Below are 20,109 nucleotides of genomic sequence, written 5' to 3'. Positions count from 1 at the left end.
GAATACGGATTCCAGTCTCAAGCCCCAGCACACATCTAGAATCATGATGGGATACCGGAGAGGGAGAAGCTTAAAAGACTGGCTTGTACATAATGATGTATCCACAATTGAAACACCTATGGCAAGCAATTTCCTCTCAAAGAACCTGGCTGCTACAAGTGCATTGGTTGTACCACCTGCAGGTATATGGAAACAGGACCAGATGTGGCTCATCCACACTCCGGTAGAAGGATCCCGATCAGACACGTAGTCTGCCAAGACTGAAACATTGAATTACACTGCTGTGTCCAGGAGTCTTTTTCCTTTGAAAGTCCCATGAGTGCCGCTGTTTGCTTGTTTCTATACATATATATATTTACCGCTAACAGAAGGAGACATACACTTCATTGGACTGAATAGAGTTTTATCACTTGCTTGGCACTGGGTCTCATCATTTTTACACACTGGGTGTATATGATGCATCTTCATATTTAAATTGCTATTAAGGAATCTGGTTACATTTATTGGTTGAGAAACATCCATCTAATCGTTCCAGTAAAATCTTTATAAGAACTACTTGGCTTTTAAAAGCCTTTCTAGGAATTTCTCCCTATCAAGGGACAGAAAATAAGCTTATACCACTGAGTGTTCTAACCAGTTCCATATCATCAAGTGTTTGTTCAGACCAGTTCCATTTTTGTGTTTACCCCTGATGAAGTCCCATAGGTGGATGAAACGCATAGGGTCATCGCTTTGAAAAACCTGCACCTACCACATAAGAAGTCCACCTAAGAGTTCACACCTGTAAAGGTGTAGGTGGCAAATAATATTTATCCTTCTGTACTGGGGCAGGTTTACTAAAAGTTGTTTTATGCTATTTATGTATTGATTTGTATTGTATATTGTTTATATTTTTACCCCTGTTGATATACCAAGAATAAAATATTCAGGTATACGAATCATGGGCTACCATAGGGATTTTATTTTATGAACAATATCCAAAATCCTAAACTTATGGTGATTTGAAGACTAACTAGAAGGTTGTGTATGACCAACAGCTAATATTGCAATAAATCCCCCTAACTGGTGGAAATTTCTTCTAATCAATTAATACTCAAAGTTGTAGTGCACCAAAGGTACCCCTTCTCTTCCATATATAAATATATATATATATATATATATCCACTATATATATATATTCACATATACATACATATATATATATATATATACACTGCATATATTCACATATATATAAAATATACTACATATATTCACATATGCATGCATAAATAATATATATATATATATATATATATATATATACACACATGAATATTTATTTATCAAAATCTTTTCAGTGCCTGCATAGTGCTACACATAAGTGATCAGCCAGCAACACTGTGCTGATCAGCAGCTGCCAGGAATACTGAGCCTGTCTCTCTGGTGGATCAGACACTCACCTGGCCTTCACGGAGCTCAGGATCTTCTGCTCATACTGACAGGTTGACACAGGCTGCCTGCTTCTTCACAGCGCGGTGTGTACCTATGCATTGTGATGTCACACGCCACGGAGGAGGCGCAGACACGGGGACACTCACAGTGCATAAGTGGTGAAGGGAAGGCTAGAGAAGCCTTCCACTGCACCTTCATAGTGCCAATGTAAAAAAAACAGATGCCTGTGGTGTGAAGGGGGTGGGGCCGGTCGATGGGGGGTGGGGCCTCGTGTTGCCACTGTCAGACTGCTGAAGCAGGAAAAATATTTTTTCCTGTTTACAGCAGCACAGCACATGCTGATGAAGGGCCTACTTTGAAGGGCGGCCTGGAGCTGAAGCTCCACCTGCCCCATTGTTAATCCGGCCATGGTAATGTCCCATAATGTTAGACTAGGGACCAGGTTCGAATTTGATCAGAGGGGTAAGCAATGTGTTTCCCTTTTGCAGACACTAATGACAGACACAGTGAGGAAGGTACAATGTGATTTTATTATTGCCAATAAGTGAATAACAGTGATTTAAAATGTATCATAAACAGAATACAATCCTGCAAAATTTAACACCAAGCCGATTACTCAACACCTCCCTGTCCTCTACCGGTGACCTCAGTTGGCAAAGCAATAATTATAAGCACAAACAAGAGATAATTAATTTACCTAAGGCTATTTTGAAACACCTTTACTCATCACTAATGCACATGCAGGTTAGGTTGGTATTTGTAGTTCTCCAGCTGTAACGGCTAACAGTTTATGCAGAGTAAATGGCCTAAGCACAATAATGCACATGCAGGTTAGGCTGGTACTTGTAGTTCTCCAGCTGTAACGGCTAACAGTCGATGCAGAGTAAATGGCCCAAGCACAATAATGCACCTGCAAGTGAGGCTGGTACTTGTAGTTCTCCAGCTGTAATGGCTAACAGTTTATGCAGAGTAAATGGCCCAAGCACAATAATGCACATGCAGGTTAGGCTGGTGCTTGTAGTTCTCTAACTGTAACGGCTAAGTCTATGTAGAGTAATTGCCCCAAGCACAATATTGCACATGCAGGTTAAGCTGGTACTTGTAGTTCTCCAGCTGTAATGGCTAACAGTCTATGCAGAGTAAATGGCCCAAGCTCAATATTGCACATGCAGGTGAGGCTGTTACTTGTAGTTCTCCAGCTGTAATGGCTAACAGTCTATGCAGAGTAAGTGACCCAAGCACAATATTGCACATGCAGGTTAAGCTGATACTTGCAGTTCCCCAGCTATAACGGCTAACAGTCTATGCAGAGTAAATGGCCCAAGCTCAATAATGCACATGCAGGTTAGGCTGGTACTTGTAGTTCTCCAGCTGTAATGGCTAACAATCAATGCAGAGTGAATGGCCCAAGCACAATATTGCACATGCAGGTTAGGCTGGTACTTGTAGTTCTCCAGCTGTAACAGCTAACAGTCTATGCAGAGTAAATGGCCCAAGCACAATAATGCACATGCAGGTTAAGCTGGTACTTGTAGTTCTCCAGCTGTAATGGCTAACAGTCTATGCAGAGTAAGTGGCCCAAACACAATATTGCACATGCAGGTTAAGCTGGTACTTGTAGTTCCCCAGCTGTAATGGCTAACAGTCTATGCAGAGTAAATGGCCCAAGCTCAATAATGCACATGCAGGTTAGGCTGGTACTTGTAGTTCTCCAGCTGTAACAGCTAACAGTCTATGCAGAGTAAATGGCCCAAGCACAATAATGCACATGCAGGTTAGGTTGGTACTTGTAGTTCTCCAGCTGTAATGGCTAACAGTCTATGCAGAGTAAGTGGCCCAAACACAATATTGCACATGCAGGTTAAGCTGGTACTTGTAGTTCCCCAGCTGTAATGGCTAACAGTCTATGCAGAGTAAATGGCCCAAGCTCAATAATGCACATGCAGGTTAGGCTGGTACTTGTAGTTCTCCAGCTGTAATGGCTAACAGTTCATGCAGAGTAAATGGCCCAAGCTCAATAATGCACATCCAGGTTAGGCTGATACTTGTAGTTCTCCAGCTGTAACGGCTAACAGTTTAAAACACAATTCATTAGTTAAGAAAGGGTTGCCAGAAAACAATACTAGCCAGGTAATGCAGTGATTAAGCAGGTATAGATTTAGCATTAAATCAGCTAATACATTTGAAAAATACAGTGAGCAGTAAACAGCATTTCAGAATACTATGACAGATGAAGGACCACAGCGGGTCACTATCAACCAATTAACACCAATGCCCGTGAAACATTTCATGGCAAGAAAAACAATAACCAGCATTGACAATCTTTAACAACACAAATGAATATAGCATTACCTATACTAGAAACCATACTTAATCAGATAAGCATGTGAGCAGATAGTACATTTGCAAAACACCAGCATTTAACATGACACACATTTTCTATCACATAAATTTAGCAGGCAGGAAGCCCCACAACGACAATTTTGCTAATAGTTGGGCCCGAACTGAATTTACAAATGTCTAGGGAAAAACAATTGCATATAAATCTGAACCTAGCTCAGCACTGGCACCCAATCTGACCCTAGGGTGTTTCCTCAAGGTTACTACAAGTTTGCCAACTTCCAACGGGGACTATAAATAGATTTATAGAACTACAACCCATATGAGACACCTAACCCCTAGTGACCCAGACTACCTTTCTACCACTGCGAGAGGCAGCACAATATTTCAATGAAAGGGGCCTACTAAAATAAAATAAAATGCACTTTTAAAGGGGGAGGGTGAAGGATTAAGTAGTTTCTCACCACCATGCAGCGGCTCCAGGCCTTCTTCTGATAGCAGTCAGATGCAGCCGGGCACCATCGCTGTCGCTTCAGTGGCTTCCGGGCAGCAGTCCTTCCTCTGGGTCTGATGGCAACAAGTGTGCCACCATCACCCCTTTTAGCAGACAGCAGCCCATTCCATACAAAAAGGTCTTAAAGGGGTTCTGGTAACACCATTAACAGAATTATTTAACCAGTCACTAGCTACTGGAGTAATTCCAGAGGACTGGAAAGAGCAAATGTTGTCCCACTGCACAAAAGTGGAAGCAAGGAAGAGGCAAGCAATTACCGACCAGTGAGCCTTACATCAGTAGTAGGGAAATTGATGGAAACACTCTTAAAAGAAAGAGTCATAGATTATCTCAAATCCAACAATTTGCAGGATCCCAAACAGCATGGATTTACTGGGGGGAGATCATGTCAAACAAATCTTATTGACTTTTTTTGACTGGGTGACTAAAGAAATAGATAAAGGGGGGGCCATAGATATAGCTTATCTAGACTTTAGTAAGGGTTTTGATACTGTTCCACATCGCAGACTGTTACATAAACTGGAAAGCATGGGATTAGATACAAAGATAGTTGAATGGATAGATTCATGGCTGCAGGATAGGAAACAGAGGGTTGTAGTAAACGGAGTGCAGTCTCAAGAGGGAAATGTTACCAGTGCAGTACCTCAGGGATCTGTACTTGGACCAGTGCTTTTTAATATCTGTATTTGTGACATTGCAAATGGTATTGAAGGGAAACTATGCCTTTTTGCAGATGATACAAAGGTATGCAACAGGGTAGACACACCAGGAGGGGTAAAACAAATGATTGATGATCTAGGTAGACTAGAGGAATGGTCAAGAACATGGCAACTACAGTTTAATGCCAAAAAATGCAAGATCATGCACTTGGTCTCAAAAATCCAAAGGCTAAATATAGTATTAATGGCACTATACTGGAAAGTACTGAAGAGGAAAGGGAACTAGGAGTCACTATTTCAGGTGACTTAAAGGCTAGCAAACATTGTAACAAATCAATGAGGAAGGCAAGTCAGATGCTTGGTTGCATAGGGAGAGGAATCAGTAGCAGAAAGAAAGAAGTGATAATACCACTGTATAGGTCATTGGTACGTCCTCATCTCGAATACTGTGTTCAATTCTGGAGGTCATATCTCCAGAAGGATTTTAATACATTAGAGACTGTACAAAGAAGGGCAACTAAAATGGTGCAAGGTCTACACCATAAAACGTACCAGTAAAGACTAAAAGATCTTAATATTTATAGTTTGGAGCAGAGAAGGGATAGGGGGGACATGATAGAAATGTTCAAATATATAAAGGGTTTTAACAAGGTAAAGGAAGGAGACATTCTTCAAAGAAATAGAAGTATTAGAACAAGAGGACATGTTCTAAAACTGGAGGGTGGTAGGTTCAGGGGAAATTTGAGGAAAAATTACTTCACAGAAAGGGTAGTGGACAAGTGGAATAGCCTCCCATCAGAGGCTAAGACAGTAGAGGTGGTAGAGGCTAAGACAGTAGAGCAATTTAAACATGCATGGGATAGACATAAGGATATCCTTCAGAAGAAGTAAGTATCAATAAGGGTTGAGGTATTAACATGTTTAAAAATGGGGCAGACTAGATGTGCCAAGTGGTTCTTATCTGCCATCAAATTCTATGTTTCTATGTTTCCTCTAGCGCGATGCAGCGCGGGGGGATCAGCTCCCACTCCTAGGCACCCCGATCCACAGGTCTGTCAGTACAGACTCAGCAGCCCCTGGTCCTCCAGCATGGAGATCCCCTGGCCGGATTCCATTCCACGGCCCATGCAGGGACCCACCAGCATTCTTTCTCCACGGTCCATGCACACAAGGACTCCCCAGGTCCTACTCCACATATCCACTGCCTGTGACATTCCTCTGCTGCTCTACCTGCGGGTACAGTATTTAGCTCTTCCATGCTACATGGCAGCACCACTAAACAGCTCCTCTCCCATCTGTGAACTCCAGAACAGCTACAGTCCTGGTAGATTAGGGGGATCTTGCATCGGCTTCAACACAACCGGGATACCACTACACTGCGGCAGCATTGGGTACCCTCAGCCGCTCCCCCTTCTGCAAGTACACTTTTTTTATTACATGCTACATGGCAGCTCCTACTGCCCAGCTACATCCCATCAGGGCATCTCTTCCCCCTCCAGGGGATTGCTATTTTATAAACTCTCCCTTTCTCTCCTCCTTGTCGGTCCGGCATCTATGTATGGACAGGGGGGACCCAGCAACAGGCTGCCTACAGGGATCTCGGCCTGGACACCCAGGCTACCAATCAATGGGGCAGGATTTTCCCTCCAAAAATGGGTCGCTGACCAAGGGGCACTTTCTACCTCCTTGTTTTCACATACTCAGTATGGTCCGAGGGAGTAGGGTCAGGAAAAGTTCACTATATTATCCTATGGAGCCACTGGTGCTGTATGAACTTCTAAATAAAAAAACTGACAGGGACTAGCAGGGTAACTATATCCCCTAACTAGATAAAGGGGTAACCCCATAACTATAGGGGTACCACACTAGGAAACATTCACTAGGAAACATTCTGGCTTTTCCCTATTCCATAATCACGTAAGATAGAGCAGCACCTCCCCAGACCATCTTACTATGCCTAAATTAACAGTTTGTTAATTCCAAATAATAAAAGACAGTGTCCTAGATATTAGTTTAGTATAAACATGCTAATTGTTTCATGTTCATTACTTAGCTCATCAAGACACAGTTTCCTTATATTTTAAACTAAAAATGTGGCTTTACTTGTTCTTCATTCTTTGTTTTGTTATTTATTTATTGTAGTCTGCTCCAGTTGTGAGACAGAAATTAACTTATAAACACATATAGATGCACACAGTATATATATTTTTTAACATGGTCATCTTCTGTGCATGCAGAGAAGAATTAGCAGAATCTTATGTCTCAATTTCCATTTCAATTCAGACCCAGTATTCATATTTCAAACAATGAAATGCTAAATGGGCATATGTTTCTATACTGTACCATATGGCCTCCTACAGTAACAGCATGACACTTTTCTCATAATACCCCACACCTTTTGCACACTTAATTGACAGCGCTGGCACTGAGTACACCAGTGAATTCCAACTAATATATCCCTCTAGAGAGAGAAATGATGGCTGCCTCATCTGTATGAATGAGCTGAGTAATGACTTGGATGGCCAGCCCGACACTGTAATAAAGAGATGTCACGCTCAGTTCTGTGTCACTGAGCCAGGATGGGTCTTATCTATGACTACAACACAACAGAACCAGATTTACTGAGCCCCAGTGCAGTCAGCTGAATACACCTGAAGGCTTTGCATTATAAATCTCTGCCATGTGTTTAGAATCTTTATTTTTTGTATTCATTCATTTGCAACATATACACTGCTGTCAGATTTAGTTTGGGAAGTATGTCCTCCCTCACCATTAAAGGGTGTTTTGAGGCGCGGTTAGAAGGATTGAAGGCTGCTTAGTGCATCTAAAGCACAAAACCTACGTCTGGGTGATATGTCATGTGTCCAGTGTGACCACAAACTCAGGGTAAGAAAAAGGGGCCGGTACCAGGAAGCTGAACTCCAGGGGTGTCATAAGGACATGCAGGGTGACTCTTCAGGCTGCAGGGTGCTTTTCCAGGCACAATGTATAATGCTTAACCACATACCACCAGTGAGAAATATCAGCTATATTGCTGTACGCCTCCATATTGTGTTACCTTAGTTATTATTCATATTAACTAGTTACTTTCAGGCAGATGTTCCTATGACTTTGATCATCCAGAGCCAATAAACTGGTATATCATGTCGCAGGATATTTCTCAGAAACATAGTGAACTTGTTCCTGTCAGTACTTGAGCTGCTCAAACTCTCCATAATACTCTTGAAGAAGGATGACACTAGAGGGGGGCAATGGAATGTTTGCTTTCGGGTCCAGCAGAGATGACTACCTGGTCCCCAGCACAGAATCCCCTCTCCAAGGTCACTCCAATGACTTTGAACTTCTGAACAGTTGTGAATATCAAATTATTGTAATATTATCAGCGTAAAGAAGGAGGCCCAGCCAGTGGCGTCACTATGGGTGGTGACACCTAGTGCGGCACTTCGGGATGGCGCGTGAAAGAGAGCATGGCTTTACTATGCATATGTCACATTAGGGTCGTGACTACATGTCACTCCCCTATTCTTGTCACGCTGGGTGCTTGGGTCCAGCACAGAGGATGGTGCACACATGCTGCTCAGGGACACCATCCGAGGGGGTGACACCAAAATAGAAGACCATCTCTGATATTTGGTGTCACCCCCTCGGATGGTGTCAGCTGGTGCGGCCCGCACCCCTGCATCCCTTAGTGATGCCCCTGGGCCCAGCCCAGTGCTATATTGTACATATAACATAAAATGAGATCTGTAATATGTAATCTACTCTGAGATAAATTAGTAGTGACCATAAATAAGTAGTCTTTTTGGGCAGGCAAAGCAAGGGTTAAAATTAACATATGTCTGTAAAGGATTTCATCCCAGGCAACATACCTTACAAATCTGGAAGGAAACTAGCATAGTTATACCTCCAAAGGGGTATATAGAACTAAGACATCAGTCTGTGGGTTTCATCTACTCAACCCTTGCTCCCTTGCACAAATCTGTACTAGCATAGTTATACCTCCAAAGGCTATGCAATCGTGAAGCCGACAAATGTGTCCCAACAGCCGGCTTCCCGACTGCTTTATGCCGGCGAGGGTTAAATGACAGGCGTCTAATTCTAGACGCCTGTCATTTTACCGATGCCGGGAGACCGGCGCCCGGCATCCCAATCGAAGAGATGCCGGGCGCCGCTGCGGACAGCCGCGGGGGGGGGGCAGGGTTAGGTTTAGGGCTCACGGGGGGGACTAGGGTTAGTCACCCCCCCGGGAGGGTTAGGGTTAGGCACCCCCGGAGGGGACTTAGGGTTAGGCACCCCACCGGGGGACTTAGGTTTAGGTGGCGAGGAAGGGGGGGTTAGGGTTAGGCTAGGGGGAGGGCGGGTTAGGGTTAGGCACCCCCCGGGGGACTTAGGTTGAGGCAGCGGGGAAGGGGAGGTTAGGTTTAGGCACTTAGAGGGGGGATTAGGGTTAGGCACTGGGGGGAAGGTTAGGGTTAGGCACCCCTAAGGAGGGTTAGGGGGTTAGGTTAGGTTAGAACATACTTACCTGCGGACGATCAGGATTTTCAGCTGTGTCGGCCTGCGCTGCCGGGATTTGAACCGCCGGACTTGTGTCCGGCGGTAATTTGTATGTATTCCCTCCAAAGGGGTATAGAACTAAGACATCAGTCTGTGGGTTTCATTTACTCACCCCTTGCTCCCTTGCACAAATCTGTGCTAGCTATTAACATTTACCTTTTTTCTTTAAAGACAAAGAGAAGTTACCAGAGTGGTAACTGAAATCTGGTCATCCTATGAGATAAGGATACCCTTATATGGATCGCACTGCCATCCTAGGAGTGGGAAATAAGAAAGGTTTCCAAAAGTCTTGTAAAAATTCTGTAATGTTTGGAGAATTGTTCATACCATATAACATTGTTAACCACTCATTCATTCTGCAAGCATTGTACTTGTTTTTGAATATTCACTTCCAATTTAATAAGTTAATTGCTGTATTACTCCCTGTTTAGAAGAGATAGAATAATAACCTTATGAATTATGGGTGAGAAAACTACTAACTGGCTGGCTAGCTAAGTGACACAGACTTGCTCCAATCTGTAATTAAGGTAAAGGCTTGTAATGGCCTTTTTCACTACATGGTGGCAGTTACCCGAGTTAGAGAGTAATACCTAGATAGGTAGTGTATTATAACCAGGAAATTTGAGCAGTCATTGATAAGTTGTGTAAATAGCCCATACATCACAAACCAAAGTGATCTGGTAACCAGGACAGTCAATAGAAATTATTTTCATCACTACGTCTAAGCTAAAGAAAGAATTGACACAACAAAAGATCATCCTGCAAAATGTCTCATGGAGAAGTGGTATACCAACATTGCAGCTATATACCCAGGATTTTTTGCAATGTGTCAGGCCAACCATTGCCTAGAGGCATCCCTTTAATAAGAGGAAGAACTATTTACCATCATTATACAACCATTTGGTAAGAAGTAGACAGTGGATTTCAACATATAATACTGACAATATCTGAAAGATAAACAATTGATTGGGATTTTAGATGACCGTATTTATTAATGCATCTCTTATAGCAACAATATGATTATATAATTTGATGCTGTTCCAGAAATTACCCTTTTTAAAGCATATACAGTGCATCCGCAAAGTATTCACAACGCTTCACTTTTTCCACACTTTATGTTACAGCCTTATTCCAAAATAGAATAAATACATTTTTGTCCTCAAAATTCTACACACAATAGCCCATAATGAAGTGTAAACATTTTTTTTTTATATTTTTGCAAATTTAATTAAAAAAAAAACACTAAGAAATCACATGTACACGGCCTTTGCCATGAAGCTCAAAATTGAGCTCAGGTGCATCCTGTTTCCACTGATCATTCTTGAGATGTTCCTACAGCTTAATTGGAGTCCACCTGTGGTAAATTCAATTGATTGGACATGATTTTGAAAGGCATACACCTGTCTGTATAAGGTCCCACACTTGACAGTGCATGTCAGAGCACAAACCAAGCATGAAGTCCAAGGAATTGTCTGTAGACCTCTGAGACAGGATTGTCTCGAGGCACAAATCTGAGGAAGGGTACAGAAAATGATCTGCTGCTTTGAAGGTCCCAAGGAGCACAGTGGCCTCCATCATCCGTAAATGGAAGAAGTTTGTAACCGCCAGTACTCTTCCTAGAGTTTGCCGGCCGTCTAAACTGAGCGATCAGGGGTGAAGGGCCCTAGTCAGGGTGGTGACCAAGAACCCGATGGTCACTCTGTCAGAGCTACAGCATTCCTCTACGGAGAGAAGAAAACCTTCCAGAAGGACAACCATCTCTGCAGCAATCCACCAATTAGGCCTGTATATTAGAGTGGCCAGACGGAAGCCACTCCTCAGTAAAAAGCACATGGCAGCCCACCTGGAGTTTGCCAAAATGTACCTGGAGGACTCTCTGGTCTGATGAGACAAAGATTGAACTCTGGCATGAATACCAGGCATTATGTTTCGAGCAAACCAGTCACCGCTCATCACCAGGCCAATACCATTCCTACAGTAAAGTATGGTGGTGGCAGCATGATGGTGGTAGCAGCATCATGATGTGGGGATGTTTTTCAGTGGCAGGAACTGGGAAACTAGTCAGGATAGAGGGAAAGATGAATGCAGAAATGTACAGAGACATCCTGGATGGAAACCTGCTCCAGAGCGCTCTTGACCTCAGACTGTGTCGACGGTTCTTCTTTCAGCAGGACAATGACCCTTCTTTCAGCAGGACAATGACACAGATATCAAAGGAGTGGCTTCAGGACAACTCTGTGAATGTCCTTGAGTGGCCCACCCAGAGCCCAGACTTGAATCCAATTGAACATCTCTGGAGAAATCTGAAAATGGCTGTGCACTAACGCTTCCCATCCAACTTGATGGAGCTTGAGAAGTGCTGCAAAGAGGAATGGGCAAAACTGCCCAAAGTTAGGTGTGCCAAGCTTGTGGTATCATATTCAAAAGGACTTGAGGCTGTAATTGCTGCCAAATGTGAGTCAACAAAGTATTGAGCAAAGGTTGTGAATACTTATGTACATGTCATTTCTTAGGTTTTTTTTATTAAATTAGCAAAAATCACAAAAAAAACTTTATGCGGTATTGTGTGTAGAATTTTGAGGACAAAAATGAATTTATTCCATTTTGGAATAAGGCTGTAACATAACAAAATGTGGAAAAAATTAAGCGTTGTGAATACTTTCCGGATGCACTGTACCTGTTACTTTAAAGAATGTTTTTCAGATGTCTTCTCATATGTTGTGATCATTAAGGTGTCACTTCGTGATAATACCCCTTGTGAAGATGGTGCAGATTATATATTTTTTCAATAGCCTCCACCGTTGGTCTTCTTTTCACATATTATTAGATTCACACATTTTTCCATTTGAACAAAAGAGCTGTGAAATTGGATAAAAGATAGCAATCTATTTTTATGATTGAAGCTGACACAAGGGTCACATCTCAGAGAGTTAAATGTAGGATCAACTGTTCTCACAATTTCATCATTTCCACTGATGACCATCTACTTACTATTGACATATTCCTCTCTGTCCCTAAGATAGATTTTCTAAAAACACAGCTCACATATATAAAATATTAATTTCCATGTATTACAACAAATGGGCAATTATTTGCATTGGGTCCATTATCTAGGTAGTATCACAAGGAATCTACTTGTAGTTCAAAGTCATTTATTTTAAAAATTTCATAAAGCAAAGAAAAAAATTTGTAAACAAAAACACAATTACCTGGTTTTCATTTTGCAGTTCAAAACAGCAGCTGGGAGAACAGAGATGTTAGGCTGGTGTACGTGTGTTTGTGCATTCATGTATAGCTCAGCATTTATATGCCAGGGCCGCAACTAGTGCACGTGCACCGGGTGGGTATTGCGGGGGGGTGAAAAATCTGACTCGGCCATCTGCAAATGGCCGCCGCCAAAGAGGAGACAAATGCTAGAGGTCCTTACTGGACCTCTAGTGTCTGTCTCCTCCTTGGCGGTGGCCATTTTTGGATGGCCGTTTTCAGCAGATTCCATGCGGACTAGCCGTCCGCATGGACTCTGCTGAAAACGGCCATCCACAAATGGCCGCCGCCAAAGAAGAGACAGATGCTAGAGGTCCTACTGGACCTCTAGTGTCTGTTAGCAGAGCGCAATGCGCACAGCGTTCCCGGAAGTGCCGGGAACGCTGGCGCTGCAGGGAGAGGATGCCGAGAGCTGCATCTTCTCCCTTCAAACCCCCCTGGAAACGAGCATAAACCCCATGGCAACGAGCATGAAACCCCTGGCAACGAGCATGGAACCCCTGGTAAAAAGCATGAAATCCCCTGACAACAAGCATGAAACCCCCTGGCAACGAGCATGAAACCCCATGGCAACGAGCATAAACCCCATGGCAACGAGCATAAACCCCATGGCAACGAGCATGTAACTCCTGGCAACGAGCATGAAACTCCTGGCAACGAGCATGTAACCCCTGGTAACAAGCATAAATACCCTGACAATAAGCATGAAACCCCCTGGCAACAAGCATGTAACCCCTGGCAACAGGCATGAAACCCCATGGCAACGAGCATGAAACCCCATGGCAACGAGCATGTAACCCCTGGCAACGAGCATAAACCCCCTGGCAACGAGCAGGTAATTTTAAAGTAATTAGAAGCATTACTGTGGGGCATAAAATGGTGTCGGGCAAATATGTAAGTGGCACTTTGGTAATAGGCATTGCAGTGTGTGGCATAATGTGTAATGGGCATTATGATGTGTGGAATAATGTAAGTCACTATACCAGGGATGTCTGAGAAGTGCACTGCCTTATCGAGGAGAAAGGACAAAATCCAGGTACGGGAAGGGAGGGGGAGCAAAATTGCTGCCTTGCACTGGGTGACAGATATCCTAGTTTCGGCCCTGTATATGCTGTATGTGCCTTCACATACAATGCCATGTAGATGCTGAGTTTGTCACACAAGCACTTAGTGTTTTTATTCAAAGATCAGTAACAAGTGTCAGACCAAACTCCTAGATAAAAGAAGGAAAATAACAGCGCTGTGGGACACCTGAAACCTTACTGGATATTGAATAAAAATGAGATAAATGATTGAATAGATCAGCTATGTCAAATGACAAATTTGAATCTTTTTAATTGCTAGAAAATAATAATAGTAAAAAATTCAGTATACAATAGACATCATTGGCCAATGAAACACACATGAAAATGTACAATGTACTGTAAAATACAAAAATTGCATAAAAAAGTAGCCATTCAATGTCAATCAGTAATGCAATGATGAACACTATAGCAACAATCATTGGTTTGTTTGAATCACCACAATACTTTGTATCAGCTGACAATTAAGTGCTGATTATTTAGGACACTGATATTTATCATCCCATATGTTGGAGGATCATTTAGATAGTGCTTCCTGTAATATATATTAGCTAAGGGCCGTAGCTAAGGTAGTGCGGCCGGTGCCATCGCACAGGGCACCACTGGTCAGGGGGCACTGTTTGGGCCTATCAAATTTCTGTTTATTATCATTCTTGCTTGTAGCTTCTTCTTATTTCATCCCCAGCATCTCCTGGCCTCCCCTATCTCTTCCCTGGCCCTTCCCCATGAAGCCATGGTCCTTTTTTGGGTGCATTATGTCCCTTTGAAAAATGAGGGGGGCGCCAATGCTCTTTCTGGCACAGGGCACCAAAAAGTCTAGTTACGGCTCTGATGAGTATCAATCAAAATACACAAAATTCCATAAACAAAACTCGCTTTCAAACATTTTGAACAAACTTATATAGTCTGTAATGATCCTTGAGCTGAATCCTGTTTAGAGATTAGTTGTAGTCCCCCACAATAAATTGCTTGTATGAAAACAATGCCTCACTGTTATATACAGATAAGCTGTTTTTAATCCTTTGGTTCTGATGTCCCATATAATTATATTTTCTAGTCACTCACCAGCAACATCCAGGTTCCATCGGCCGTTCGGCAGGGACCTCTCGTTCACACTAAGTCCTGGATCGTGACTCCCTATAATGTGCGGCTTAAATGAGTCAGCCTGGGTATTACCTGTGATGTCCTATGGCGGTATGCAGCAAACTCCAGGCTCCGCTAGTCTTAGTGCAGAGACCGCTCTCCACGCTCCGTCCCGCATTGACACCTTACAATGCATTGGCCCGAACACGTAAGCCAGGGTAGTGCCTGTAGTATCCTGCAGCGGTATACTGGTGAGATGAAATGTCTCCGTGGGACAAGAATGACTCTTTCTCTCTCATATGTTAGAGGCTTAGTGCAGTTATTGAAAAACCAGATGGATAGAGATTCATGGAGGCAGTGCTGGATAATAAATGTCTCACGTTGGTGACCAAAAAACGCTGATATCCCAGACGTGTTTCTTCCCAATCAGGGTTTTCCTCAGAAGGGTGTGTCATCTACTTACTATTGACATATTCCACTCTGTCCCTAATGCTGCATACACATGTAAAGATTTTTTGTCCAACCATCCAACTAATTGATTGGTTGGAATGAAAATCTGGTTTGGTATGAAAGCAAATGACAATCAGCAATTTGCTCCCAATTGCCAGAAAATGGACAAAAACTGTTGTTTGAACAAATTGTTTAGATCAAACATTTAACAATCTTGTCTGACGACCATTTTCATCTGTCTTCTGGCATTTAAAAGCTAATTGCTTATCATCATTTACTCCCATACGTTACCAGATTTTCATTCCAACCAATCAACTAGTTGGATGGTTGGACAGAAAATCTTTACGTGTGTACCCAGCTTTAGATACATTTTCTAAAAACACAGCTCACATATATAAAATATTAATTTCCATGTATTACAGCAAATTGTCAATTATTTGCATTGGGTCCATTATCTAAGTAGTATCACAAGGAATCTACTTGTAGTTCAAAGTAATTGATTTTAAAAATGTCATAAAGCAAAGAAAAAACAAAACACAATTACCTGTTTTTCATTTTGCAGCTCAAAACAGCAGCTGGGAGAACAGAGATTTTTAGGTGACATTTTAGGCTGGTGTACTTGTGTTTGTGCATTCATGTATAGCTCAGCATTTATATACTTATAGATGTTGTTTGTCACACAAGCACTGTGATAGTTTCAGAGAAAGTGTTTTTATTCAAAGGTCAGTAACGAGTGTCAGACCAAACTCCTAGATATATCAAATATCACTGATGAAATTTAGCAACGTACATTTTTTCAGCACTGTTCCCTTTGTTCAATGACCATTTATCTTTACCAATGCATACAATTAAAATGGATTAATTATATATTTTTGGAGCAGTCACAATTCTCTTAAGAGAAATTTTTACAAAGTTAAATGAACAAAAAAAATATTGTTTTGATCATTTCACTCTATCTACTTTTCCACTGGACTATGGTGGAAAATAAAATATATTTCAGCGGTTTCTAAACTACAGTATCTACTTGTGAGGGAAGATTTTAACAGGGATCTTGCAATTACCTTTGTAAAAACAGTAGTCTGATCTCCTACATTCTCCCCTCACTATCGGCTACATTAGATCTTGGAATTTAGCAACAACTATTGTTTATTTTTTATATATTGTATTTTTACTTTGTTTCAATAATGTCGTATGCAAAACAGTTACCTCTTAGTACTGATATGTTTCCGTTTTTATTCCTATATAAAAAGCAGCAGGAAAATGATTAGCAAATGGTTGCAGATCATTCTATTTTGCATATTTAATGTACTTCCATTTCTCCAGTATGACCTCTTCCAAGGGCAGAATACCGCATTGCTGGGATGCCCAGGGAAACTGTTGGCAGAGCCCAGCTATCCCACGTACCGTCTGCTCATCTAAGCATGCGTGAAATTCAACACATGCTGAAAAGTGGTCCCGTTCTTCTATTCTGAGATCTGGGGGTCTTCAGGAAGGTGACCCTGCTGGAAGGCGTACATTCCCGCGCTGCCTCACCCTACCATCCTGTGGGAGGAACTGAGCCAGCGCTAAGTAGGACCTGGCGCAGCTCAGTCAAGAGGAACGCGACCTCTGACATTCAATACTGTGCATGCGCAGTATCTCTGTGTGTCTTTACTTCCCAGCGTCCACGAGGACAGGACAAACTTCAGAGGCTCCCACCAGAATACATGCCACTACAGCCAATAACAACCACAAGTACCCTGTACCACCACCATACACAGAGGGACTTTGGGGCTGTCATCTGCTGGTGCACAGCTCACGCCCGGCACACTGCAACACCCAGCATTACTCTAAGGCTCCAGGCTGCTATATCTACACAGATTGCCTACCACTGATACACCTGTGTATTATGTTACTTGCTCTTCTGCCAGATTACTATAAATCTAAGAACTGGTTAAGCTGTACCACATGTGGACTAACTGAGACCAGCATCAACACCTGCATTACACAACCTATACATCAGCATATTGGCCAATACAAGTGTACCTGTTTTTACCTCCATATCTGGAGTACTACGACACCAAGCACGATACGCTATGCATATTTGTTACAGTACACTCTTCTATTATTATCTGCTGTCACCCTACCAGAGTGGCGGTACCCACTGCACTAAGGGAAATAGGTGTAGAAGTTGGCAATAGCAACCAATCAGTTTCTATCTATAATTGTATAGAATATACTTGATAAATGCTGGCTACAATCTGATTGGCTGCTATGAACAGCTTCTCCACTCTTAAGACCCCCACATACTGAGAGATATAGTGGCCGATCTGACGGATAGGAGCGATATTGCAGCTATATCGTTCCGTGTGTGGGCATGATATCGTCCGCTGCGTGCTCCCGTCGGCTCGTCCGTCGCCCCTCCAGATCTTTCTGCATGCAAAAGAGATCTGGAGAAGCGATGTATGATCCAGTGCTGGCTATGCGGGGTAGGGGAGGGGGGCAGCATATCAGGCGGTTGGGCACTGGATCGCTCAGTGTGTGTGGATCACCCGATATGTTGCCATCGGATCATGGATCACATAACTGGGTACGCGCCGTACCATGTGTACCCAGCTTTAGAATGTGTGATACAACTCCCCCTAGTTCTGCAAGTAACCTCTTCATTGTACAGTATAACATTTTTCATTATATACTTTGTATATCGTTACCAGTCAGTATGTTTGTTTCCTCTCCTTCCATGTAACTCCTGCCGTTCTGTGATTATAACTATGGAAATCAGCACTCTAGTTATCACATGAAAGAGAGTGTGCATTACTATGCAATGCAATGGGGCAACAGGGACTTCTTCCTGGAATATAGAAAAACTTCCAACTCTCAGGGTACGTGTTCATTCATGCTGCTCTGCAGAACATACATATGCATTAGGGTGGTCATCTTTAACGTTGACAATTACATTGTCCATTATAATGTAGTAACTTGTGTACCAAATTTTAGCTTTGAACGTTGTAGTTTAGTGATCGCCCAGATGTTTACTTTCTGGAATGTGACACAAATGGAGATTATGCTTTCAAATGTCTTGTCATGTATATTTGGCTCTACTGGAGGCCCAGAAGTTGGATTTTTCAACCGCTTTCAGAAAGAATGGAGATGTATTGATAAAAACGTTTATAGTGCAGTGGATATTGCCCTCTTCCAAGATCCTGTATTAAACAGATTATGACAGGAAATGTTAGAATATTTACCAAATACACTGGAAAAACAGCAACCGAGAGACGATTATTGAGAGCTTTTGCATTTATGTTTCTTGGTGGTGGAAATAGTAGAGAAACATTTTAAGCTCCTGGTCCTACTCACCACGCTCGATGGATGGGTAAAGGTATTTACGCTCTGAAAGTATGTCTCTTTCTAAATTAGTTTCAGTTAACACCTAGAGAGGCAAAGAACATGGTGAATTTGGCTTTGTTTATAAGTATGTAAAGTATTGGAATGAAGCTTCATTGGGAATTAGAACACTATATAATGACAGCGAGCTCTTAAGTCTCCTAAAAATCTCCCCTGATGTAACAATTGGTAAGAAAGCTCACATTGCTTTTACCAGACACCTCTGGTTTCATTCTGAACACTTGGTAGCTTTAGCATTTTTTGACAATTGAGTGTCTACGAAAACCAAAGAAAAAACGATAATAAAATCTGAAACGTCCACAGCTACCTGATTTTCCTCGACGTATTCAACTATCAGAGGACGCAGATCTAAGTCTAGATAAGTTCAATATAGGGCGACCCCTAAATATTATTTGTTTTGAAAATGTTTTGGTGTACTACCCATTGATGTACTAAGGAATAAAAATAACCTTGTGGAGAAAAAAAATTTGAATGTTTTATTTTTTGGGCCACCCTAATATATGCATTGCTTTTCTGATCAAATGAAAGCGCCAGCTAAAGCAGTTATTACTATATACAGCAACGTAGTTCCTCTATAAAATATGTTTTCATAGCTGTGACTCATGAGTGAAAATTATTTAAGAAATGGCTGCCCTGATTGCCTATGACATTGGGTTTTAAAGCAATACATCTAACTGGATAGTATCTGTGACCTTTCCTTTGGAATGTTTTGGCTGCACTGATACATAAACAGTACATGTACAAAATGAGAATTATGTTTGAAACAGCCAGATCATTTATAATAGAAAATGTATGAGTGATATCACATGAGTATTTTTTTAAACTATATTTTTCCAGGCAATAAAACATGAGATGAACATAAGCCCATTTGCAGATTATATCTTCTGTATTTTCACATTGCACATGCTGCGGAACACAGCGCAGACAAGTAGAGGCGATGCAGAGTTATACTCCTTTAAATAACATATACAATTAACGACTGAAGAGAGTAGCTGGGTTGTAACCAGGTGATGCAGAGTTGGGTGTAAGCATAAATACACACAAATACATCTTTTGTACCTAGTATAGGGTAGGTGCAAGTGTGTCCTGATGATGAAGATTAGTATGAATCCAAGCATACATATAGGGTCCAGCACACAACAAGATGAGGACAAATCTGCATATAGGTGAATATACATATTTTCACATGTATGCAGATCGGTAGCAGTATACTCCCGATTTATTTAATCTCTTTAGCAGATACATAGTGCTCAGAAGCTAGTTTATTAGATGCTTAATGCCTGTCAGTCAGGAGTATTATAGTTTTACAATGTAAGTGTCAGTAAATAATTTACTGGAAAAT

At 41.9% G+C, this 20,109-nt stretch overlaps 1 protein-coding gene across 1 annotated transcript in view; it reads left to right on the top strand.

Moving 5' to 3' along the window:
• Window positions 1-20,109, top strand: part of ERICH6B (glutamate rich 6B) — a 244,794-nt gene that overhangs the window by 168,986 nt on the left and 55,699 nt on the right. Inside the window, exon 13 of the mRNA XM_088477424.1 lies at window positions 4,887-4,894. Coding sequence (XP_088333550.1) covers window positions 4,887-4,894 — 8 coding nt within the window. The remainder of the gene's footprint in view (window positions 1-4,886; window positions 4,895-20,109) is intronic.

The sequence above is a fragment of the Taudactylus pleione genome, unplaced genomic scaffold, assembly GCF_031769625.1.
Source record: "Taudactylus pleione unplaced genomic scaffold, aTauple2 ptg000005l, whole genome shotgun sequence".
Taxonomy (NCBI): Eukaryota; Metazoa; Chordata; class Amphibia; order Anura; family Myobatrachidae; genus Taudactylus; species Taudactylus pleione.
The sequence above is the reverse complement of the archived record's forward strand: the minus strand, read 5'-3'. Positions and strand labels throughout refer to the sequence as shown.